Below are 27683 nucleotides of genomic sequence, written 5' to 3' on the forward strand. Positions count from 1 at the left end.
TGATGGACTAGATGCAGATATTCTCTCATGATGCTGAGGGCTCGGTGTAGGCAGCAGGAGGTGGAGATGGTGGAGATTTCAGGTAACTGGGCCCCGATGATTTTCCCTGTGGCCTTTATTACTTTCTGGAGGGCTTGTTCTGCCTTCTTGCTGCTGTTAAACCAAACTGACAGGCAGTATGTCCACACACTTTTGATGGAACTGTGGTAGAAATTCATCAGAAGCTTCTGGGGCAACCTGCTGTGTTTCTGTTTTTTTTTTTTTTGAGATAGAGGTGCTTTTGAACCTTCCAGATAACTGAAGTGTTTGTGCGTCAGCAGAGTTGTTGCGCAGGAATTTCAGGCGCTGACCTTCTCCGCTGTCTCTCCATTTATGTAGAAAGGTGTGTAATTGTGTTGACCTGACCTGCAAATCCATGATCATTTTCTTCTTTTTTTGGATGTTCAGAGCCAGGTTTTCATTGGTACACCATACTGTCAACTTTCCTACCGTACTTTTATATTTAAACCAAGGGGTAAGGACCTCAGTTCTTCAGTTAGACTAGTATGGAATTTGTAATAAATACCGCTGACTGCTGCTGGGGTTGGCTTCAAAAATTCCTGGCTCCTGTAGATATACATTTGACTTCTCCCAAAAAATCGAAAAAAAAGTCGATATTTTTTCCATTCTGGTACAGTATCATTATTAAATTTGGAAACTCTGATATAGTTATATGTTCACTTAAATGCTTCTTGTGTTAATAAAATCCTAAGTGTATGTAATCAGTGAATATATTTATTAAATAAAACAGTGATGTCTGCCATGTGAGGGCTTTGATTCTGACTTCTGGAGCTTCTGCTTATTTCATCAGAGAGCACCTCCTGTCCTAGCACTTTCAAACATTCAATTTTACATGTATTATTATGGTTATTCTGTTGTTTTACTTGGTATTTTTATTTTGCTGTTTTAAATTGTACATCTGTTTTTATGTCTTCTAAATCTATTCTTGTATTTTTAGTCCATAATTTTACTTTTTAATCTTCTGTATGACACTGTTTTTAATTGTACAGCTGCTTTATGTCTTTAATCTATTCTTGTATTTTCTTGTATTTTATTTTATTTTATTTTATTTTATAGTTATTTTTTTAATTTTTGGTTTTCCCCTGTAAGTTGCTTTGGAAAAAAGCGTCTGCCAAATGCATAAATGTAAATGTAAATATATTTCATAATACATCCACTGTAGTCCTAGTTAATATGTTACACTAACCAGACAATAAAATGACTGTCTGTGTTGCAAAGCTTGATTAAATTTACCATTTTGCAGAATCAGTAAGGTAGCATTTAGTATTATCCCACCTTTGACCCCTTCTGCCCCTGTAGCACTGCCCGTATGCTCAAATTTGGTCACTTCTGGCTCCAGAGAAGCCATGTGATGTAAAATTTTATTATGGAAGTAGGAAGAAGTCTAAGGTTAGAAGGTTAAAATATATGAGTCAGAGATTTTATTGATTATGACATCAGTCTGTATCTTGGGGGTCACTGCTGTCAACAGTGATGAATTTGTTGTGTCACACTCATCCAGTTGTCTGACAACTGAAATGGACAACTGAAATATAAAGTAAAGAAGAACTCTATGTATCACAAAATAAGCAAATGAATGTACAGCAGCAGTATTAGCACATCATACACAGAACCACACAGTAAAACTACAAAATACAGCACAATAATGACGGTAAAGGAACAGTAAAAAAAAAAAAAAAAAAAAACTGGAAAAATAGCCAAATTCAAATGTAAAAGAATTCAAAATGAAGGCCGGTGTTTGTGTGGTCTAACTGATGTGTTTTCATTTATAAATTATGTTTTTGTGTTGAATGTTTCTCATTTCCCTAGTGTTTGACACAATATTGCTTTTGTTTCCACTTATTTCTTTAGTTGCACAGTTTGTCCTGTGAGAATTAGATGAGGCTCTAAGTGTAAATCATCAAATTTTCAACAAGCTGGGAGTAAACATTGAACTGATCCCCACGCACTGCAGTTGTTTCCATGTTAGGTCAAATTTTGGAAAGTTTTTCAAAACTAGAGGAAAACTGAGCTCTGGAAGGACAGGAAATAGCATCTGCATTTCCCTTTTCAATTTCCTACTTCCTATGAACACATTAAATATTTGCAATTTTGCCAATGTGAGTGAAATCCAGTTAAGTTAAAGACCATGCAGTTCAGTAGAATGTGTATTTTATATTCAGTGCATTTTCAAGCTAACTAGACTCACAAACCATGGGACTGTTTTTTGTGAGTGTTCACCTCAGTACATAATTATGTACATGCTTTTAGAATAAAATTGGGCTGCTCAGTGACCTGGAAAGTTTTTAATTATTCTAATGCAGGTCGTGATATTGAGCTGAAAAAGTAAAGCAACTCATGTAGAAGATTCCTGAAGCTCTGTTCGACCTTTAGGACGAACTTTTCTCAGCTGGAAACATGTCACACTCACTGTGAGTTTTCTATCGTGTTATGCGAATGCCTGAAGGCTGCTGAATGCTCACCCCATCCAGCTCTGCTCTTCTCTGTCTTTATCATCTCTTTTTTTGTTTCTTGAATGGAGGAGATGCGTTTGGTGAACTCTCAGACCTGAAGTTCATTAAGATTTATCACCATTTGATTCAGGTGATGAGAAAACACTGCAACATTTTTAGTACATAAAAAAAATCTACTCTGATTTTATGTATTTGGCAGTAATTCAAATTTAGTTTAATATTTGTAAAATGATCATGGGTTTTTAATTGGAGTTTTCTTCCATCTGGCTCTGAATGTTCCCTTTTGTCATATAATGACGTCGTTTGGTAATAAATAAGGAGTAAAACAGAAGATTAAATGATTAAAAGGAAGAAGTGATGAAAGAGAAGAGCCACCCAGGAGCAAAGAATGACAAGGAAATGAGAAAGAAGAAAGGAAGGAAGAATGGAAAGAAGGAAAAATTAGTGAATGAAACAAGGTGATGTTAAAAAAAATGACGGAAAGACCTTAGGCAATAAGGAGATGAAGAAGGGAAGGAAGGAAAGTAACAAGAGAAAATTTTATAAGTAACAGAATGAGGAAAGGAAAGGAGAGGAGGAGGAATGAAAGGAAAGCTTGATCATGAAAAAGGAAATAAGAGGGAAGATAAAGGGTAAGTCAGGTTAAAAAAAACGTAAAGGAAACAAGGAAGAAAAGGAAGGAAGGGAGGAAAGGAAAGTAGGCAAGAATGTGAAGAAAAGGAAGGGAAAGAAGAAAGAAGAATGGAGGGACGGAGAAAAGAAGGAAGAAGGAAACATGGGAAGGGATAGAAATAAGGGAAAAACAGAATGAATGAGGAATGGAAATTTAGGAAGGAAGGGTGAAATAGATGGAAAGGAAGGAGGGAAAGAAGGAAAGACAGATGGCAGTTCAAAGGAAGGAAGGGAGGAAAGACAGTAGTGATGTAAACGTAGCAAAGAGATGAAGAAAAGAAAGTCAGAAAGGCCTTAGGAAACAAGGAGATAAAGAAAGGAGGAGGGAAATTAATAAAATGATAGAAGAAACAAAAGGAGGAAAGAAAGGAGGGATTGGAAATGTAGAAGGAAATGAAGAGAGTGGAATGAAATAAAACAGAAGGTAGAAGAAAAGTCAGGATGGCAAAAAGGTGAAGAAAAGAGTAAAAGGAAGGAAGGAAGAAAGGAAGAGCAGCAGAAAACATGAAAAAGGAAGGATGTGAGGGAAAAACAGAATTGTGGATGAGAAAACAAAGAAATTTAGCAAGGAAGGATGAAACAGATGGAGTGTAAAAGGAGGGAATGAAGAAAAGACAGAAAAGAGATGAATGGAAGGAAAGAGGGAAGGGAAGAAGAAGGCCAGGCACACAGAAATATGAAGAAAAAAGGAAGGAAATAAAAAAAGAGGGAGGAGTGATGGTAATAGTATAAAAGATGGCATCATTAACTCCATACTGTTTTATTGGCAGTAAATGGGATTACTATGGGAACACGGACACTAAATCTAAATATAAACAATGTGAGTCTACTTACTATGTGCATTTTTATCAGATGCGTGTCCTCCTCTATAGTGTGTTCACACTGCTCTTTTGTTGTATTTATAGCAGCATTTTGAGGTTATATAAGATCCCTGGTTAGTGATTCTCCCACTTCAAATACAGGTTGATGTTTTCTGTGTTCAGACTGAAGGTGCAGCCGGACGACACTGGTTTATTGTTTTAGCCTTGGCGTTTGTGGACTGAACACTCCTCCAGATGGCCCGTCCACAGTGCCAGTGGGAGGCAGCGAGTGGTGTGAAACAACTGATGGCATTTATATCTAAGTGAAATCTGCTGGACAGATTACACCCATGCTGAAAAGACTGACGCGTCACAATCTGAAAAGTGTCTCCGTCACAGTTTATGCAAACGAGATGAAAGATATTATGGGAAAAAAATAATGAATAAATAATGTGAATTCTGGAGTGTAGTGTTGTCAGACCAGATGGATTTTTGTTACTAAGAATGAGTCTGTGTTTTCGAGTAGTCATGTGATCACATTTTAGCATTTCATAGTATTTAGTAGTACTGGGCTCTAAATCCAAGTATTTTTTTTTTGGTTCCTGAAGTTTCATGGTATATTATGGTTTTAATTATGGCTGCCCCGGAGACCCCTGAGGCGACTGAGGTCTGTGAAGTTCAGTGTTTGTTTTCTCCACAGCATGATACCTCTATAACAGGCAGACCTTTCCCAGGCAGTTAACAAGCTGAGTTATTTTTTCCTGAAAGTTTGATGATGAAAAGTCACTGGGAGACATATGATGATTTATTTACAGCCTCTTGACACGTAGGAGGGACATAGAGTAGATCTAGTGGTGAGTTGTATTTTCATGCTTATTTATGTGTGCTTTTTTCAGACCAGAACACACAGGATTTAATGAGCAAATAATTGCTACAGTGATTAATATGTTTATGTGAGGAGCTTCTCTTTTCTTAAATAATCATCAGTTTGATGGAGAGCATAAAGATTGGACTGTTTTTCTTTTTTTTTTTTTTTTTTTAATTTTTTAAATTTTTATTATTATTATTGGAAAAGATTACAAAACATCTCCAACATTTCCATTCTTACAGATGATATCTATTGGAGCCCTTTTCATGTTTCATATTTTATAAATAGAAAAGTAAAAATGAACATATGAACTGCATGCTTAGAGTTTGGGTCTTTCTCACTTAGAAAGAGTCATAGTGTTACAGTAGATCTGGGTTCTTTAACAGAGCTGTGTATCGGCAAGAATCTGGCAATATGATATAAATCACAATACTAGGATCACGATACGATATATCACGATATATCATGATACTGTTAAAAAGGCAATTTTTATTGGATTTGTTTCTTTTTTAGAAGATTATTTCCTGAAAGAGTTGAATTACACCACAAATATGCACAAATACTAAACACATTTTTTTTAATCATAAAAAGGTCTAATGCTTTATCACAAAATATTCCTGTGTTAAAACTTAAATTATGTTTTACAGACATCACGGTTTAAGATCTTGCTCAAATGTTAATTTTCTATTAGTTCAGAACTAACATCAGAACATTATTTTTGTGCAATCCCAACAAAGAACTAACATCAGCCTCTCAGTAAAAAGTGCTTTTAGGATTATTCAAATAACCATTGTTTAATAAAACAGTGTTAAATAATAATAAATAACACTTAAACTATAAAGAAATAAACAGTAAAGAAAACCAAAAAACCAAAATGAACCTCAGCCATATCTGCATTTGAATAAATATCTAAAAAATTATCGATACGGTACTTTTTAATATCGATACAGTATCGTGAGATAAAATATTGTGATATATTGCAGAACCGATATTTTCTTACACCCCTATTCTTTAAACATTATAGAAAAAAATATGCGGATATGATTATAAAAAAAACATAAAACAAAGAATAAATACAAGGAAACTGTGTGAATGAGGACATTTTTAGAGGAGGATGCAAACTTGATCCATTTGTCCCAAATATGATAAAAAATTATCCCTCTGGATTCTGATAAAGTAAGCTGATTTTTCCATTTTGAATATTTGTAAGATGATCCCATAGCAATCTTCTGTTGTTGGTGGAGTTGGGTTCAACCACCTTCTTGTAATAGAGTTCTTGCTGGCTGCTAAAAGCACCTGTAGTAGTTTTGTGATTGGACTGATGAGTTCAGACAGAGCCTGTTCCAGAGTGATGGAGTTATCTGGGTGAGGATAAAGATAGATGAAGTCATTACCCATCATGCTTAGTGCCTACAGTACAGCCTCTGGGGGCAGTGTTATGATCTGGGGTTGATCCAGTTGGTCAGGTCTGGTTCAGCATCATTATATGTCCATCAAATGAGCTTTGAAATGATGCCACGGTGAATACTTGTCACAATCGGAGGCAAAGATCCAACCGCATATTAGTGTGGGTTGTTTTATGGTCAGATTGTGTATTTAACTCATGAGAGATGCTGATCTTAGACTGCTCATTGCGTTTTTCTTCTCTCGGTACCACACTGGAGCTACACATACAATATCAGTAATAATATCAGTGCTCTAAGGTGAGCTCAGTGGTTAGATTATGTCCTGGAGCTGAACTCCACTAAAGCCCAATATACACAGTGTTATTTTGGGCTGTGCCATATGAAAGATAAGAAAATGTAGAAATATCTGTGATTGTGGAAAAGAAAGAGAGAGAATCCCCCTATCGCTGTCTCAGTCTTGCATCCAAAAATAGTCTGGGACAGAAATCTTACAGTGTGAACTAGGGCTGCAACTAACAAGGATTTTAATCATCAATTATTTTAATAATAACTTATCAATTTATCAGATAAACACACAAAAAAAGAAGGGGTGCAGGAGGTATATACAGGGGTTGGACAAAATAATGGAAACACCTTCACCTCAAGATGATAATGCCCCAATCCATGCAGCTAGAATTGTTAAAGAATGGCATGAGGAACATTCTAATGAAGTTGAGCATCTCGTATGGCCGGCACAGTCCCCAGACCTCAACATTATTGAGCATTTATGGTCAGTTTTAGAGATTCAAGTAAGACGTCGATTTCCACCGCCATCGTCTCTAAAAGAGTTGGAGGGTATTCTAACTGAAGAATGGCTTAAAATTTCTTTGGAAACAATTCACAAGTTGTATGAATCAATACCTCGGAGAATTGAGGCTGTAATTGCCGCAAAAGGCGGACCTACACCATATTAAATTATATTTTGTTGATTTTTTAAGGTGTTTCCATTATTTTGTCCAACCCCTGTACATGTGGGTGCGTTCCAGAAGTGCCGCAACTACTGTAACTGGTGTGAAACCAAAAATGAAACTTCACTTTGGACGTCCAGCTCCCGGCTTACATGGCTCTCTTTTACTCCGGAGCTTACGCAAAATTTTCACAACATCTATTTTATGTCCTCAGGCCAACCTGGGCCCAGTGGAGCCCTGGGTGGCCTGAGGACATAAGCTAGACGTTGTGAAAATTTTGTGTAAGCGGAGATGGTTGAAAATGTTATAATTACGACCATAGTGCCTAACTAGCTAGCGGGCTAAAGTAATCACGACATGCAGGCTATCTTAAGCTAGGTTTACATGATGTTCCTGGTGGCCACGGCAGCCCCGTTTGCCCAAAACATACTGCCCCGTGGGATTTTGGCCATTTTTTTCCTCCATATTCAAGTTTTGTTACATAAATGGCGCACTATGATTCAGCCAGATGGGGCTGCCTGGCATCTGAAGCCTCAGCCATGCTTCTCTATGTTTTTTTCCTCTGTTACATGCTCAAGATCCAACGAATTGACTGCCGAATTCGTTGCCAAGTCTTTTAAGAATTGATTTGGATCATTTTAATTGATTTGTTGTTGCAGCACTAGTGTGAACCTACTACGACCCACACTGACCAACAACAAATAGGAATGCAACATGAAATCAACCCATTGATCAATAGAACAGGCATGTTTGTGTTTGCTAAAATTATTATTATTATTATTATTATTATTATTAATTTCTTGTAAAATGACCATCCCATGTTGCCCTCTTTTCCTAAGTCCTGACCAGGTCCAGATTCCTCTTTATCTTTTCTTATAATAGTGTGACCTTTGGCTTAACTTCATTGTTTACAACTAAAGCAGCGCTAACAGATGAAATGTACTGGTGACATTTAATTCTTAAAAAAAAGGAAGAGACTCTGAAGTCGACCTACTAGTGTTGAAACATTTATCTTTTTGCACCATTATAAAACCCTGGAATTATCAGTGCATTCCAGCTTTTCTCCTTTTTCTTCCAGTCTGCAGTCCTAGCTGAGAAGCACCTGATTTCTGCTGGAAGACTTACAGAAAACCTTATCCCAGTAGACGTTTAATTCGTGTACTTTGACTTGTGTTTTACCCTGAGATTCAGTGGATTTTTATCAACGCCCGCATACTTGTCATAGCCATGTTTATTAGATCCGTGTTGCAAAGTGCATATACCGATAATCTTATAAGATGGCTGAAATCACACTGTCTCCAGGAGTGTTAAGTCACAGTTCCTCCTCAGCCTAATTGTCCTGGAGCTTCAAAGATCATAATTAAGTTTACTGACTGGGGTTAGTAGCTTTATAAGCTTGTTAGTGACATTGCTGTGTATGTTTACAGTATCCTTAGAAGTCCACCACTAGTATATAGTAGTAATTAACAAAGACAGTTTCATAACACTATAACCTAACCTGAAAAAGTCAAAGCATAAGATAAAACTCAATGTACAAGAGCATAGATAGAAAACCATTCAGTAGTTTTCTCTAAACATGGTGCAATTTATGCCTTTTGTTTTTGAGTGGATCCTCTTGCTAATTGTTCGGTCATCTGTGCTTTTGCTCAAGTGCAATTTCATCACAAAATGTAAACTCTGAACAACTCTGGTTTCTGCAATTTACAGAGGAACTTGAATGTAACCCTGCAAACTGCAGTTTAGGAAGGAAGGACGAATTAAGTGAATTAGCAAAATTAGTAAAATAAGTAAGGACGGATGAAAGGAAATGAATGATGGAAAGAAAGGAAGGAAGGAGTTAACAATCTGCATAGAAAGGTTTGGAGTATAGCCCTCCTCACTGACTCCAGATCAGCTGTTTGTTTATTTACAGATGGAGCAGCTACAGTTTGAAGTTGGAGATCAAACTGATAATTTTCTCTTTTCTAAAAATAGTTATATTGTACACATGCACACACACTGGATGTCGGATGTTGTAATCACTGTAATGATGCTCTGTGGCACTGTTCCCATATCAGTAATGGGGTGGTTGTGGTAGAGGGAGTAGCCCACACCCGGGGAGGGGGGTGGTTCAATCCCTGAATCCCTGAGCAAGACACTGAACCCTATGTTATTCCCAGTGACTGTTCCACTGGTGCGTGAATGGGTGAATTTGTCACACTGTTAAACGCTTCGAGGACGGTAAGAAGGTAGAAAGGCTGTGTAAAAGTGCAAGTACATTTATATTTTTGACGGTGGACTGCTTCAAAATTGCCCCAGGCCTGGTGGACTGTGACTCCTCAGATCGATCTTCCACCTGACTTCAACACCTCTTTGGTCTCATGTTGCACCAGTGCTGTACCAGTTCTTTGGTCCATTACTTTGTCTTTTTCCACATGTAAGCTCTCTATCCCGCATTGCTCTGGACATGTGAATGACACAATCCACCTGTTGGTTGTTGGAGTGGAGTCAGACCTCCATGAGTACCAGTGTTGGGAGTATTGTAGTACAGTAACAGATTACTTTTTGCTGTAATGCAGTAGTGTAAGACATCACTAATCAATACTCAGTAATATTTTACTCGGTACATATTCAGTAGCACTAGCGTTACAACACACTTTTCGCCCATAATTTAATTGCTCAAATGAAAAGAAAACAAAAACAAAAACAGCAAGACCATGAGACCTTAAGGCACAGGTGTCAAACTTGCAGCCCAGGGGCCAAATCTGGCCTGCCAAAGGGTCCAGTCTGGCCCTTAGGCTGAATATTGGAAATACACAAGTAGATATTAAGAAATTAACAATCATTTTAGTTCAGGTTCCACATGCAGACCAATTCAATCTCCAATGGGTCAGACCAGTAAAATACTATCATAATAATCTATAAATACTCACAACTCCAAATTTTCTCTTTGTAAATGTAAATATTTTCATGTATTTACACTAAAACAAAGTATAATTTTACAAAAAATGTGAATAATCTGAACAAATGTGAAGAACCTGAAATGTCTTAAGAAAAATAAGTGCAATTTTAACAACATTCTGCCTGATACTAAATGTTTTGTGTATTTGTAGATCCACTGTGATCTGTATATTACAATGAACATGTGGAAATGACAAACTGAGGCTGAATATTGTTAAATTTACACTTATTCTTTCAGTTTGTTCAAGTTATTCACATTGTTTGAAAGGACAGTTTGTTGATGTAAACATTTTCATTGTTTAATTATAGTTTTTTCATTGTAAAATATAGAGAAAAGTTTGGAGTTGACATTATTTAAATATTATTATGTTATTATTTTACTGGTTCGGGTCACTGCAGATCAAATTTAACTGAATGTGGCCCCTGAACTTAAATGAGTTTGACACCCCTGCCTTAAGGAATCAAAAATATATCAGGAAAGTTCTATTTCCTGTTGGTGTTCAGCCAGTGGGTGAAGACGGCAGAAGACAGTACATTGTCCACATGGAAGTATACTCATTACTAAGCCTAAGCCTGCTTTACAGAAGTTAGTTAGGATGACCCATGTGATCAGCAATGACAAGGGAAGCTAACGTTTCTGTGACTAGTTAGAATTCTTTATCAATTGTGGATTTATCTACCATTGTCCTCGGTGCCACGCCCCCTGTTTGAACATGTGAAATGTTGAAATAAATGTAAGCGTTCCTGCTGGGATTTGAACATCATAGATCGTAGTGTTATATACTGAGCTATCTGTCCACATGTACTTTGGGGTAAAAATTTATGTGTCCCAAGGCTCTCCTATTTCTTGTATTGGGTGGGGGGTTATTATTTGACTTTGGAGGTGGGGGTTCTACTGTGCCTGAGATATTGTAATGTAATAGATTGCTTTTAAAGGAGTGATATTTTGCTTTTTTTATGGAATTATGCATTTTAAAACATTACCCTGTGGTCTACATAAACTGTAAATGCTATATTTGGGTCTGAATTCTTCATTAATTCAACTCCACAGGTCCATCTTCAACCCTATTTCTGAATAATGACACCAGAAAGGTCATTTTGAGCGCTGGCCCTTTAAATGCAAATGAGCCACTTTATACACACCCCCTCCAGGTTGTTCACTGTGCTGCTCTGTCCCGTTCAACCAACAGCTGAACATTTTAGGTAATTGACTTGAAGTTTGGACATATTTTCAGTTTTTACTACAACCGCTGCTGCTGACAAACAGTTATGTCGTACTAGGAGAAATGTTCATCTGAAGTCTTGACCTTATGTGTGCAAATGTTGTGACGTAACTAGTTATAGACATAACAAATTAAGCAGGAATTAAAACAGGTTGTAGAAATCCACTCGATTTTTTCCAAAATAAATATAACGATATCTTTGCAACACCTGGAGGGTTCAAATTCAAACTTTTTGAACCATAAGGGTCTAAATACACAATTAAATGTACCAATTCTAATAAAAGTGAGTTTAGCAAAATATGACCCCTGTAAATAAAAGTAACAAGTAATCTGTAATGTATTACAGTTTGGTAACTTGCACAACACTGATGAGTACTGGTTCGATGCTGGTGCTGGTGATGGAAGGTTTATGATGTTCTGCCAATGGATTGAAGTGAAAAGCTCACATCTGCATCTTGATGTTCCTCGACATTGTCCACAATCCAAAACTAATTCAATTTTAGTTAACCCTTGGATGTTTTAGATTAAAGATGATTATAAATGGGCCCTTTAGGATCTTAAATAAATCTTAATGCATCTGTACTATTTGATTGACTTGTTAACCAATCAGAGATGACAGGCGACCAATCACAGAGAGTTTAAATCTGTTTGATCTGTCAGATACAGGCAGAGACGCCAGTGAGCTCAAGACAATTTAAAGCAATTCAGACCAGTGAAAAAATCTGTTTTTTGAATGTGAAAGAAAAAACACGCACACACACACACAGAAAAATGACAAATGTTGTGTTTAAACTGTCAGAGAAGAAGAAAAGAACAAAGCAGGTTCATGATTTAATCTGTGTGTGCATGTGTGTGTGTGTTGGGGTGCGCAGATGGTGGATAAATATAACGACTTCTATCACAGGAAGAGGAAGTGATCCCTAAAAACAGACCACGAAGGAGATAGACTGTGTGTTTGTGTGTGTTTGTGTGTGTGTGTCATTAATTCTGTGTTTGGAGCAAGAAACAGATGCAGCAGTTTTGTCTCATTATGTAAAAGACAGGACACACACACACACAAACACACACACACACACACACACACACGAAGCTCTCTGGTGGATGCGGTTGGCATGGCAACCTGTTGGATGACCATATTTGGTATATCAAATGTTTTCACAGTCTAGAAATCTGGAATCAGGGTATGAAGGAAACAAGGAAGGAAGGAAGGAAAGGAGCAAAAAAAAAAAAATAGTGACAAAGGATAGAATGAAAGGAAAGGTTGAAGGAAGCAAAGGAAGGAAATGAAGAAGAATAAACGAATCTGCACCAGAAAGCTTGGCGGCTTGACTGAAGATCAGCTGTTTGTGAATTTACATATGAATTAGCATCGGTTTGAGATCAAATCGGTTATTTTACGCATTTCTAAAAATATTTTTCTGCTTCACACACACACCGATTGTAGTCACATGTGTGTAAACGCCCACACTGTAATGTACAACACTGACTACATGCATCTAAAACACATTAAATAATAGGTTTTCAGCTCGGATTGAACCGCAGGTTAATGAGGCGTTCGTTAAAAGCTTTTCTGTGGTCCGTTGCTGTTACCTGACTACAGACAGCTTTCACACTTCAGTTTTCCTTTTTGGCTGCATTTCTGTTTCTTCTTCCTGCTGACAGCCTGTCAGAGCAACTGAAAGCTCTCCAGCTGCTTTAATGAGTTTTTAAAATTAACACTCGCTGTCAAACAGTTGAGTGGATGCTTACTCCTTTATTTAAGTGCTTCCGCGACACAGTTTACAGCCCTGAAGACAGAAATGATCAGCTACATTAACCCATTGCTCCAGGTTCAAAGGAACAAAGACCAACATGAAAAATACATCAGAGAGGGCATGCTCACCCGACTGTAATTGGTGATGCCGTCACAAAGTCAAATAAACAGAAGCACACACCAGTGGATGGATGTTTTAACATATGTCTGATAAAATGATAAAATGCAAAGTAAAATTGTCAGTTTGATTTTTATGAGAGGAGTGTAGAAACTCACACTGACAGGGAGCAATAGATGTTCACTGAAGAACAGAGTGAAGATGAGTGATAGTTGATGTATCAAACCGGTGGAAACATCAGTACCAGAAGGTTGGAAAGGAAAGGAAAGGAAAGGAAAGGAAAGGAAAGGAAAGGAAAGGAAAGGAAAGGAAAGGAAAGGAAAGGAGGTCTGTTCTAAGTAACTGTAGAAATATGGTGGACATTATGTAGGGCTGGGCGATATGGAAAAAAATCAAATGATAATTTTTTTCATATCAGACAATATCAATATGTATCACAATATAAATGAAATCACTATATCTGTCAAGCTTAAATTTTCCGTTACTCATAAGCAGTGCTGGGAATAACGGCGTTAAAAATAGCGGTGCCACTAACGCCATTATTATTTTCCAGTAATGGGTAATCTAATGAATTATTATCTGAAACATTACAATGCCGTTACTGTTACCGGCAGTGAAATGTGGCGTGTTACTATGCACTAATATCTATCAGCTATTATCCGTCCTGGCTCGCTCAGCCAGCCACTAGAGATGTGACATTCACGGACGAGTCAAGTCTTTTGAACAGCTCTTTTCAGTGACCGATAAGAACCGATTTGTCGCAAGCTGTTCGTTTACGAGCCGTTCTTTTATTCAAATTGCCCACACTGCCTTCATGCTTCACCTGTGTGCCCCATGAGTCTGAGTTGTCCACGCTGCCTTCACCTGAACGACTAATGACATCTACGAGTTTGAGTTGTCCGCAGCACACCCCATTCACTTGAACACAGCTATGTGCACCGCTTATTTAGGGGAGGAGTTATCAGTGAGTCCGACTGATTGGACTGAAGACATTTACTGCTGTATCCAGGAGGAGCGACAGAAAAAAGTGGAGATTTGGGATTAACTGGAGGAGCATCTTCCTATAAATGCAGATATGCACTTATGTGGTGGAAAAGCCGGACCCTGGTGGACCCCAGCCTCACCACAGTCATGGTATGAAGTACCTGTCTGCAGTTCTCTATGAAACTGGCCTGTGAAACACGCTCAAAAATCTGTTTCCTTTTACATATTTGAAGGTTTTTCAAAAAAAGTTGCACAAAAATTACTTTCCCTGGTAACTAATTACATTTATGGAGGAGTAATTCTGTTACTAATTCAGTTACTTTTTGGGGGAAGTAGCTAAAACTAATTACTTTTTTTAAAGTAATTTGCCCAACACTGCTCATAAGTTAGTTGTGAAGACATCAGAAGGTTATTTTTGATTTAAATATGATTTATTTTCTGTTAGAGGTTGAACATGACAGATGTGGTGAAGAACTGTTGAATAACTGTTTCAGATAAAGAAAACAGATACATACATTTAAAACTAAACTAAAAGTTTGACCAGCAGGCAAAAGCTTTCAAGTTTTAAAACATGAACTGTGTATGAGGAACAAATATGAAATTGAAACGAGAAATGAGATGTCTTAAAATGACTTTTGATAATGGAGGAAAAACTACAACATTTTAGGTGGTTTAGAATGTTTCATAACATTGATGTATCTGCTTCTGAAGTATTCTTCATTTGTGCTTTCTTTTACTTTAACGTTTATTGGGGATCTCAAATCTGTGTCTTTGTGTCCAACTGATCATTGTCTAACACCACAGTCACACAGATTACATGACGTGTATTTTCTTTTTTCTCAAAATGTTCTCATATTATTCCCTAGGTCAAATGTCGAGGCTTTCTATTAATGGGCTACCACTTATAGAGAGCTATTGAGCCTGCTGAAAGAAAAATGTTCCTTACTGAACGCTGCCATGCATGTCATTAATCTCATTTTTTTTTTTTTTTATACTTCGCAGTTATAAAGGACTAAACTTTGCTCTTAAGTGAATAGGTCTCCAAGATCTGAGTCTCCTGTCTCAGTCTCTTCCACAATAATTGCTTTTGAAACTGTCTTTTATAAATGCCAGTGCAGCCTCCATAGTCCTCGACTGAGAAGTATGCAGAATAAATGTGCAGAGGAAACAAAAAGCATTGTAAATCACTCAAAATGATAGGTTAGGATAGGATTAGTCTCTCCACAACTGGAAAAAAGAAACAATGCTGTGTAAAATCTGAAAAATACTAACCAATAAGTCAATATTTTATTCTCAGTAGAACGTAGAAAATATGTCAAATGTCTAAACTGAGAAAATTAGCCAGTTTTAAAAGAAAACAAGGTCATTTTGGATTTGATAGCTGCAACACATCTCCAAGGACCCGATTACCACTGTGTAGCATCTCATTTTTTAAAAAAAAAATGAGTATATACAGTTGTAGAAAAAATTATTAGACCACCCTTGTTTTCTTCAATTTCTTGTTCATTTTTATGTCTGGTACAACTAAAGGTACATTTGTTTGGACAAATATAATGATAACAACACAAATAGCTCATAGTAGTTTAATTTCAGAGCTGATATCTATCCATTTTCCATGTTTTCTTGATAATAACCAAAATCACTTCGGTTCTTATATTAATATCTATGGCATTGTACTGACAAATAAGTGCTTTTAGGCATTCCATATTTTCCTTTCTGTCTGTTTTAGTCACATGATACACACAAGAGTTAGTACTTGATTGCATAACCATTGTTTGTGATGACTTGTGATGGTCTAATAATTTTTTCTGTGACTGTAAATGTCTGAGAACTGAGGAGACCGGTTGCTGGAGTTTTTGGAGAGGATAGTCATCCTGCTCTTGTCTGATATAGGACTCTAGCTGCTCAACAGTCCTGGGTCTTCTTTGTTGGATTTTCCATTTCGTAACATTTAGGCTGTAGGCGGGCCAGTTCAGGAACTAGACTCTTTTACTATGAATCCATGCTCTTGTAATAGATGCAGTTTACAGTTTAACATTGTCTTGCTGAAATATGCAAGGACTTCTCTAAGACAGACATCATCTAGTAATTGATAAAAATAAAAAAAAAACCTTACTAATAAAAGATATATGGTGAGTTGATAAGAGACAATCCCAAGACATAAAAGACATGACAAACTGTGAAGCTGAAGCTGAAGCACTGTGGTTCTGTTTATCTGTCAAATGTTCATTGTGGTCAGTTTCAGATGCTGCAGCTCTTTCATAATTCATAGTTTGAGTTATTCTTAGTTCAGTATTAATTGTCAGCCTTGTAAATCACAGCTGGACTAACTGTACATATCCTGACCAAAGAAAATCAAATTCTCACTTTGTGCAGTAATCTACACCTGGCTTTTCTTCCTCTGTCCATAATAATTTACATTATATAGCCTAAATGTCATATAAAATTAATATTTATTTGCAACATAGTATAGCAAACTATTACATGATCAAAAACAAATTAATTTTAGCAAAAAAATAAAAGTTTTGAATGTCTGGGGTAGCCAGAAATTAAATTAAAATGGGGTCAAGAGCCTATAAAGGTTGGGAACCACTGTTCTAAACCCTGTATGTATCTTTATGCAGTAATGATTCCTTATCAGATGTTCAGGCTGCCCATTCCAGAGGCTCTAATGCACCCCCATGCCATCACAAATGCAGGCTTTAGACCTCAGCACTGAAAACAGGCCAGATGCACCCTCACCACTCTGGTCCAGAGGACACAGCATCTATGGTTTAAAAAGAACAAACACATTTTGATCTGACCACAAAACAGTTTTCCATTTTACCTTAGTCCACTTAAATGAGCTTTGGCCCAGAGAACACCTAGTTTTGGAAGACATTGACGTGTCTGGATCATGTTTACATATTGCTTGTTTGTTGCATAACCTGTATTTGTGGGTGTCATCCTGAACCCACAGAATCATGCCTGGTTTTTCCTGTAGTGCTGCCTGAGGACCTGAAGATTACAGACATCCAATATTGATTTGGCTGTGTCCCTTGTACACAGAGATTATGTACTGCAGATGATTTTTAAAATTTTATATCGAGGAACATGATGATAAATTTGTTCTACAATTTGCAGATTTTTCATTGTTTCATTGTTTCACAGAATGGTTAACCTCTGCCCATCTTTACTTTTGGGACTCTCTGCCTCTCTAAGATGCTCGTTTTATACTTAATCATGTTATTGACCTGTTGCTAATGAAACTAATTTTCCAAGACATACTAAACATTCTCCAGATGTTTAGTATGTCTTATTTTTCTTGACTTTTGTTGCCACTGTTTTTGAAATGTGCTTATTTTTTGTTTCTTAAAATTGTACATTTGCTCTGTCTCAAAATTTCATCTCAAGGGACCTATTATTCTTTTTCAGCATTTCAACAAAGTCATTTGTTCAGTGATTCCGTGGTAATCACTGTAATCTATGGTGATTTGCAGCCTGCAGCTTTTTTCATTTCATTTTTGTTTTCACTATTTTTTTCTGCTTATTTATTGATATTTCCTGACATTTGTGTGGACTGCGAATGCAAGTTTTAAAAGTATTTTGGGTACAAATTTAGGAGGTTCATGTGAACTACTCCCAGAAAGCAAGCTCAAATCCTTCAGAAAAGCTAAATGTTAAAGGTGGCAAATGAATGATATACATGGCAGGAACATTCTTCTATGTTTATATGTAACCCGTTAGTACTTAGTCCTGAGATCATATCAAAAAATCTGAGTAAAACAAAGACTTTCATGAATTCACAGCACAGAACGCAGGTATTGGAGGTTAATTTGTAAATCATTGCAGGTCCCCAGGTTATACAAGTTCAGTGCAAGAAGAGTGTTTGATTAATAATGCAGCTTAATTAAGCAGATTATACAAAGACTGAAGGGAAATCATCAGAATCTCTTGCAGCATTCAAAAATCTCCATAGACATTTTAGTAAATAAAGTAAAAACATAGCCTTAGTTTCACCTCATTCATCCTCACAACAATGGCATTTCATGTTTGATAATGTTATATTTACATTTCTGGCACATGCTAAAGAACACTGTTTCCCCAGACGGAAGTTGGTAGTCATGTTTTCGTTTCATGTTTTGGAAAGACTTTTAGAGGAAAAGATAAGTTCAGAAAGAAACTGTAAAGCTGAGACAAACCCAAACTCTTAAAAAGACATAAAAATGCTACCAGGACACATAATATTTGACAAAGCATCATGGGAGCTGTAGTCTTGTCGTGGGTAATTGTTTAAGAAACAAGAAAAACACTCATTCCCTAAACCCTCAAAGATGCTGAAACATGCTGTGTGTGACATTAATGTAATGATCATTACAGTCTGCAATTAGCAGATAGTGTGTGTTTATCTCACCACTCCACATAATGATCACTGCCATCTGCTACGTGCATGTGTGTGTGTTTGTGTGTGTGTGTGTTTGTGCAGCACAGTAGGTTTAATTTATGTTTGTTTGTTTGTTTCATATGTGTTGCTAAGCACAGACTGATTTCCAGATTTCCAGTAATCAAAGTGATTATTTTCAGTTCTTATCAGCAAATATGAGTCATTTTATCTTGAAATATCCTTCTAGTACAATCAATGAGAAACACATAAGAAGGAATAAACAAATGAAGAAACTATTTGTAATTGTGAGACATACATTTAAAATTCCAATACTTCTTACTATAAGCTGCAGTAGTACACAAACACATCACTATTTAACACAAATCCTTACTATCCTGACTTTACTAGTTGATATTTTCATCATTTAGTGCCAGATTCACGCCATGCACTGTAAAGAAGGAGGATTCAGTTAAAATCCAGAGGCAAAATCTACTTGTATTCTTCAATTTACCCAAGCTTTATCAGAGCAGATATTATTTTCAGAAAAGTTTCTTCTGCTCCGACATACCTTCAGTTTGTTTTAGAGTTGTACTGTTCGTGTTTAAGCAAACTTTTTATGTACAGTAGCTCAGAAACAGCAGCTCCCGTGAGCTTCTGGGGAAGAAAAACGTATGCTGACTTCAGGTTCTGTTTGCTCTGCGTCTGTTGAGTTACCAACAACAATCACTGATTTACTGAAAAAAACCTCAAAACACAGATTCCCAGGCAGTTTCTGCAGCAATAAAGACATTTCTTATGTTGTAAAATGCACCTACAGTATATTATGAGGAAAAAACTGGCAGAATTACTATTAAACAGACCCCAAGTTATTAACTATTTAGCATTTTTGCTTGACAGACAACATGTATCCTGTAACAAATTAGCTGCAATTCCTCAAGCCAGCATTTTAACTGTATAATATAATTTTACAGCAGAAATAAACATGTTTACAGAATGGTAACCCAAAACAGTTTTAGTTCAACCAAAAACCTACATGACAACTGTACAGGGTTTGAATTTTTATCTCATCTATTTAGATAAATAATCCAAATCCAAAAACTAGTGCATCATTTAGGGAGTGGCCACTGTGATTGACAGGTGAGTGCCATTAGTGTCTTCCACAGCATTTGTTTATTGAATAAAACTTATTTTTATCCCTGACAAACAACCCCGATGTAGTTGAGTTTAAGGAGTTACGCTAACAAAACAGTCAAAAGCTTCTGTCATGAAATTTACCCGTACTTAATTACAATAACTGGCTAAGTTAGCTGATGTTAGTATTAATGCGTATTGAAATGTATGGTCAGCTAGCCCATCGTCTGTCTATCTATTCAGTGACGTAATTGCATTATCGATTGATTGATTGATTGATTGATTGATTGATTGATATCTTTATTTTGATCATGTAAATGACCATTTAAAAACAGAAATGCAAATAAATGATAATCAAGAGAATGAGAGCAAAACAAAACGGTAACTTAAAAATTGCAACGTCTTAAGCCTTAAAATTTACATGAGCGAAAAGGAGTAGGAAGAAGTATAAACTTATCTAATCCTACCCCTTCAAACCTTTCCATGCTTACTGAAAACTACACTGTCCTAAATTTGTCAGCAATTATAAAACATGTACATTTAGTCACTCATCCATATTACAACCATATTACAATCACCAACTCATTGTAAAATTGATATCCAAATAACAAACAAACACCTTATGGAGTTTATGTATCAGTGTAGCTCTGGAAAATCCTTTCTTTATGCCTCTTTTTAAACATAATCATACTGGCGATTTGTTTTAGGTCTGCACTCAATCTCTTCCACAGTTTAACTCCCCTAACAGTGATACAGAAGCTTTTCAATGCTGTATGCATGATTCTCATCTTTAGATATCAATTTTCCCTTAAATTATAACCCCCCTCTCTTTCATAAAACATTTTTGAATGTTTTTTGGTAGCAATTTATTCCTTGCTTTGCATAGTAATTGACCTGTTTTATGTTCCACCAAGTCAAAAAATTTTAGCGTTTTGGATTTTTAAAAAGTTGTTCATGGGAACCCAAAAATCAGCATTATGAATGATTCTGATCACTTGTTTTTGCAGAATGAAAAGTGGTTGAAGTGAAGTTTTGTAAGTGTTTCCCCATGCCTCTGTACAGTAATCTAAATAAGGGAGAATAAGTGAGCTATACAGAATATGGATGGATTATCTAAAGAATGTATTGAAATATCTGCACCAAATTTATACTGTGGATGCATCTTGGCATGGAGCAGAAGCCTATTGAAAATAGGTCACCTTGACCTACTTTTGCAAGGTCAAAGGGCATCAAATGGAGACATGACCCCTTTTGTTGGGATGATATATTTGCATGAAACAGCCTTGTGCAGTTATAATATCTGATTACTTTCAAATATAAATATGTATGTAATAAGTTTTACATAAAGACAATCTAATCTAAATTATTGGGCAGTAACTTTCAACAGAATCTTACACTATATTTGGCAGAAGAGTATTAAAAGTGCACAGCATGTTATGTTTATATGTTATGTCACAGTTTTGACATCACTGTTATCAAGTACTAGCTTAGTAGTTGAAATTGCGAGCTGATGTGCTTGATGTTTTCTGGTTTCATCCCTCACTCTTCCCTCACTCCACCTGTTTGTTTCCATAAAGCCAACCTAGTGAAGGTTGTGTCATGCATGTCATAGCTGAATTGCCCCTCACAAACTAATATTTGATGTCATGCAGGATTTATCCACTATTCAAACACAGACTATGTTGTCAATTCTGGTGCATTGAAGCAAAACCACTGGGAGGCACAACCTTATGATACCATTTGGTATTATAGAAATAATTACCATACTCTGGCATTTACAGCTGGAATGAGGAGGGTCAGAAAAATGCTTTGAATTTTAAAGCATGTTCACATGTACCTTGTTTGCAGCAGACTTTTCCCCAGATCAAACAGCTACTTTCCAGTCCAACTATAATAGGTGGTCGAGTTGTTCAATGGTTCTTTTCAGTTACAGTGTGATACCACTTTATGGATGGTCACACTATTGGACCAATTACAGGAAGTTACACAAGGTTGTCGTTACTGAAAAACAGACGGCATACTGACATCTGATGCAGGCAGTCTATAAAAGAACATGTGGACGTAGATGGTGACGAGAGGAGGTGATAGTCAGCTCCCGTAGCTGCAGAATGGAAGCAAAACTACTGTAAATGGAGCAACCCCTTCATTTTAATGCACCCTGATATTTTTTTCATTAGTTAAAAATTGTAGTTTTAAATTTTATTTTTTAAATGTGTTTTCATTATTTTAATTTATTTAACTTTGTTTGACATTTTTATTATCTTTATCTAATTATCTCCATTCACCAAAATGTCCTTGAAGGTTGTTTCCTTTTCCTGTGGTACTTCTTTGCTTTGTTATAAATGTGACCCATATCATTGGAAAACATACGCCACTCAGTGATCTCTTGAGTGTAAATAAATGCTGATTGATCAGTGTATCCAACTAATTTAAAGGGGTGATATTCTGCTAAACTTTTATTAGTCTTTGGTTCATTTATTTGTGTATTTGGACCCTAACAGTTCATAAAGTTGGAATTTGAACCCTCCAGGTGCTGCAAAGTCATCTTTATATTCATTTGGGCAAAAATCGAGTGGATTTCTACAACCTGTTTCAATTCCTGCTTAATTTGTTACGTTTTTTAGCTAGTTATGTCACGACATTTGCACGTATAAGGTCAAGACTTCTGACGAACGTTTCTCTGAATACGACATAATTGTTTGTCAGCAGCAGCGGTTCTAGTAAAAACTGAAAATATGTCCTAACTTTGAGCCAGTTACCTAAAATGTTCGGTTGTTGGTTGTATTAACGAACACAAGTGGATGAACAGGACAGAAAGCACAACTGACAACCTGGAGGGGGTGAGGCATGAAGTGGCTCATTTGCATTTAAAGGGCCAGTGCTCTAAATGACCTTTCTCGTATCATTTATCAGAAATAGGGTTGAAGATGGACCTGTGGAGTTGAATTAATGAAGAATTCAGACCCAAGCATATTTACAGTTCACGTAGACCACGGGGAAATGTTTTAAAATGCATAATTCCATTTTTTAAAATAAAGCAAAATATCACTCCTTTAACTTGAGTATATTTCAGATCTCATTAGTGAATCCATGCTTGACTAGTTAACTTGTGCTAAGTGAACTTCTGCAGCTTATTAGTTAAGTAGTGTTGAGTGTTAGTTGGATGAGGGCTACTCATGTTGAAAACAAGTATCTAGTAACAATTTTTTCAACGCAAAAATGACGAAAAGTGAGGGCAAAGTCAAACTAGTCTCCATATGTTGGTTGCTTTTCTTCTGTTTGTGAAATACATGTAGGTTTGCCTCCTGTCTGGAAACATTTGAGACTGAAAGTATCCATTTCCAGTTGTATTTGTGCTTTCACACTCCATAACACACAACATGTCAACTGATTGGGCTCTAAAAACGAATGCACCATCAGAGTACTGTGTGTGTTCACCAGAGCTGTTAACATGTTACTCTGTGTGTGGAATGTGTTTCTTCCACTTGGTGTTTTTGCTGTTTGTTGTTCATCAACAGTGCTGAAGTCGCATGCTGCTCTGATAACTCTGACATTTCCACTTTCCTTCCCTGTGAATCCATCATCATCAATATTGGTTAGAAATGTCAGATGGTGCGGCTCAAATGCTAAACACTGCCTGACATCTCGCACATACACACTCGCACTGCTCGCTAAAACACGTTGGCCACATTGGACCAGAACAACAATTTTGAACATTATTGATTTGTAAAGGTTTTATGTTGAAAATAGCTCCCTCTGACGTCTGTGACTGACCGTTTAAGTGCCCTGGCTTTAGTGAAGGAGAAATAACATGTTATGTGTGTCATAGCATATCCTCCGATTCCATATGGTTTGTATGTACCATCTTATATCAGCATTAATGTAGTGTTCCTTTGTAAATATAAGTCTGCCAGTGCATCCAAAATAAAAATGAGTTTTAAAGTGTGTTTGAACTGCTGCTCTGAGGCATTACAGGACAATAAAAACACAGGCGAACAGACAGAAAACAGCTTTTCTAAAAATCAGTGCTGTTGAAATGCGACTTCACATCAGTAACAATACCTCACAGTGTGTGAATTATGCAACCCTGATTTTTTTTTTTTTTGCTAATAAAATGTGACATGTATGTGTTTTTAACGGCATTCTATGTAGTATTGATATTAAAACTCTCACTGGCAGGGTGAAATCATATAACAAAAAACACTTATGCCTACCAAAACCACCACCTAATTAACACTATTCATACACACACTGTATCACTCACTGAATAAAGTATGTATCTTAGTGTTTTCACACATCTGGATTATGGTATCATCAGGTTTTCTTCTTCAAAATAAAACTCATAGCTGGTTATTTTAATATTTGGTCAAAATAACACTATGTCTTATTATCTGCACATGCTGCATCAGCTGATAGTTGACATTATAGCTCTGTTAGCTTAGCTCTGTTTTTAAACTGAAAGCAGCCACAGTAAAACCACAAATCACCTCTGTTTTCTGTACAGTTTATGTTATCAATAGATGCACGAAAGATCTGTTTGGAGTTGAACAAACAAAGCCAGAACTGTCACAGTTTAGTCTAAACCATGGATCAACAAATGACAGCTTAGCAAAGATAATAACATCCCATAATAACTTTATACCTTCATAAGCCTCATAATCGAACTCACCCATTTAGAAGAGATGCTGCCATTTCAGCATCAAATTTTCTTTTCATTTAGAGCTGTGTCTAGTGGAGAAAACAACAACAGTGATTACCTCCGCCAGGACGTATTGTGATCACTTTGCTTTGTGTGTTTGTTTGTTTGTTTGTTTGTTAGGAAGATAACTGAAAAAGTTATGGATGATTTGGATGAACATTTCAGGAAATGTTGGTACTGGCACAAGGAACAAATGATTAAGTTTTGGTGGTGGGGGGGATGACAGTTCTGCCTTGGTGGAGGTCTGTGCTCTCCTAGTGCTTTTCTTGTTCTACTTTTTATCACTTTGTTACTTTGTTTGACTCTAAAAGTTAGTGGATTGCTACACATTTGGTCACTTTCTGACACTTTGGTCAAAGGCCCAGTGGTGTTAGTTTTCCTCACCATGGGAGACCATCACTGACTCATTACTTCCTCTAGTGGTCACATAAATCCCCCAGCCCATCGGTGTAATATAATAAGTTAGTTTCTCTAAATTCCAAAACATTGGCATCTTTGTCATGACTTCACAGCTCTTTATTCGCACTCTAATGAAAATTTTAGGTCATATGTGAATATTTTGAAGGTAGAAATATTACATATAGCTGCTTTAATATTCTTTTTACTTTGCGTTTTTTTGTTACTTTTTTTAAAAAAACATAATTTAAATAGATATTTTGCATCTTAAATAAGTTAGTGTTTCAGATTTTGCTTTGTAACAATTCCATTATTTTCTGTCCTACTTTAAAATCAGTCGAGTTTACACTTTTGTTCATAATGTACAAGAATAAAACACCCCTGCATTATGTGAGACTTTTGATAAACAGTGGTTAAGCAGATGATAAGAGTACACAAAATGTCACAACAAAACTAAAGACAAGGCATATGAAGAAGCTTTTCACACCCTTGGCTTCAACCCAACGACACTTCAACAATGAATGGAGAGTTATCTCCTGACAAGTGAAGCATAATTCTTGTTGGGAAAACAAAGGTTTTTGTTTATTCCCCTGCAGCTTCTGTGCTTTTACACATTAAAAATTTAAAAGATGAATGTTGCTGTGTCAATTTTAATGCTTCCGTTTTTTTTTGTTTTTTTGTAAGTGTTCCTTATTCAACTTTCTCAGGATGTTGCTCACTGAAGCTGCAGTTGGGTATTAATTATGGAGTTTTAAATAAATAAGGAGAAAACAAAGAGGATGTATGAATATGTTTAGTGAGACGGAGGGCTAGAAAATATTATCTATGAAACGACAGCCCTGCAGGAAAGGTGTGGCATCATAATCTATTATACCAGATTTAAGAGTAGTGCAAATACGTTCTTCAGCTGGTTTGTTAAAAATATGGGTGACAGTGTGGTTACATCTGCTAGTCTGAAGAAAAACAAGTTTTATTTTTTAAAAATAAATTTAAAAAAAAGTGACCCTCTGAATAACTGCTATAACAACATTTCGTGATTCTACTGAATGTGTTAAATCTAAAAATGTCCATCTGACTAATAAAAGCTTGGATGTAATCCCTCATTTCCCTTTATACACACAGACACACACTAGCCACCTGTTTTGTGTGTGTGTGTGTGTGTGTGTGTGTGTATTTGTTGTGTAATAAAAACAAATGTGTTTTGTTCAGCTGCAGCAGCACATTGGAAATGAAATAATCTCTCAGATGTGCTTCCATTTGTTCTATTGTGGTAGTGCGTGCAGTAGTAGACACACACCTACCTCATTATCATCACTTGTACAAACACAGGGGGACACTATCTGCCCAAACCAGACATTTCAACATTTTAAAATTAATCCTATTGTTCATTTGTATTTGTATTGAAATTTTAATCAGTCATTAATCAATATCAGAGTTTATTTGCTGTTTTCTGCTGATTTATTTAGTTTAACGTCTCCTCACTGAGTTTTGTTTGTTTGTCTCCTGTCCAGAGGGGAAGGTGGAGGTGACGAAGGAGGGGATGAAGCTGTGTACGATGGGACCCGGGAAAGTGTTTGGAGAGCTGGCCATCCTCTACAACTGCACCAGGACGGCCACTGTCAGGAGTGAGTATATGGACTCAGGCTCCAAACCTTCCACAGGAAATGAATGATTGAATGAGCTATCGTGTGATTGTTTGGTTGAGTGTTTAAAGTGATACCAAACCCAGTAACTATACATTGGACTCTGTGCCTTGAGAGGAATTTAACACATTAATGGGTCTCCTCATAGCAAGAAGATCCTGGGTTCGACCATTCTGTGTGGAGTTTGCATGTCCCCAGGTGCCCAAATCTAAAATGCCCATAAGTATTAATAAAAGAGTTTATGGTTATCTGCGGTGGTGCAGTGGTTAGCACTATGGCCTCACAGCAAGAAGGTTAAACCCCAGTGTGTGAAGTCTGAATGCTCTCCCTGTGTCTGGGTACTCCAGTGTCCTCCCGCTATCCAAAGACATGCACTTCATTTGTTAATCAATCAATCTAAATTGCCTGTAGATGGGAGTGTGAAACTGCATATGGTGACACATCCAGTGTACACCACACCTTCATCCATAGGTAACCAGGATAGGCTCCAGCACCCCCATGACCCTCACAAGGACTAAGCAGTTCAGAAAATGTAGCAAGTGCTATATAATTACCGTACTTTCTGGACTATAAGCCGCTACTTTTTTCTCATTTTGAACCCCGCGCCTTACACAGCGATGCAGCTTAAGTATAGATTTGTATGGGCTAATGACCACCAGGGGGCGCTATAGCAGGGAGGGCAAAAGTGAGACAGACAGGTGGAAGAGGTGATGAGAAGAGGAGAAGTTTTAATCTTAACTTTTAACAGTCATTTTGCGTGTCATGCACAAACCCTCGTCATGGAAAACACACGAAGAAATGCATATGATGCAGCTTTGAAGTTAAAAGCAATCAATCTGTCTGTCTAAGAAGGAAATAGAGCTGCAGCACGGAAGTGCCATTGAGCAACAGCGGAGGAGAGATGAAGAAGATGTGTGACGGAGCCTTTCTGAGGCTGTTCAACTGAAGAACACTGAAGAAGATGACTGCAGTGGTTTCAATGAGCAGAAGGAAGATGAAGATACAGATCAATGACTTTTCTGGGTTTTTTAATCAGCAGTGTTACTGCCGTTTTACTGCCGTGTTACAGGCACTGTTTGGAAAAAAGCAGTTAAGGTATGGAAATAAATACTTAAATAATCTTTCTGTTTACCATCTTTCTGTGTAAATATCTCATGTCACAACGTGGACACCTGCGGCTTATAGTTAGGTGCGACTTAAAGTCAGCCGCAGCTTATAGTCAGGTGC

At 36.8% G+C, this 27683-nt stretch overlaps 1 protein-coding gene across 1 annotated transcript in view; it reads left to right on the forward strand.

The window, feature by feature from the left end:
* LOC115410805 (cGMP-dependent protein kinase 1-like) overlaps nucleotides 1-27683 on the forward strand; it is a 119544-nt gene that overhangs the window by 29537 nt on the left and 62324 nt on the right. The window contains 1 exon segment of the mRNA XM_030122624.1: nucleotides 26325-26438. Coding sequence (XP_029978484.1) covers nucleotides 26325-26438 — 114 coding nt within the window.

The sequence above is a fragment of the Sphaeramia orbicularis genome, chromosome 19, assembly GCF_902148855.1.
Source record: "Sphaeramia orbicularis chromosome 19, fSphaOr1.1, whole genome shotgun sequence".
In the NCBI taxonomy this organism is placed as follows: Eukaryota; Metazoa; Chordata; class Actinopteri; order Kurtiformes; family Apogonidae; genus Sphaeramia; species Sphaeramia orbicularis.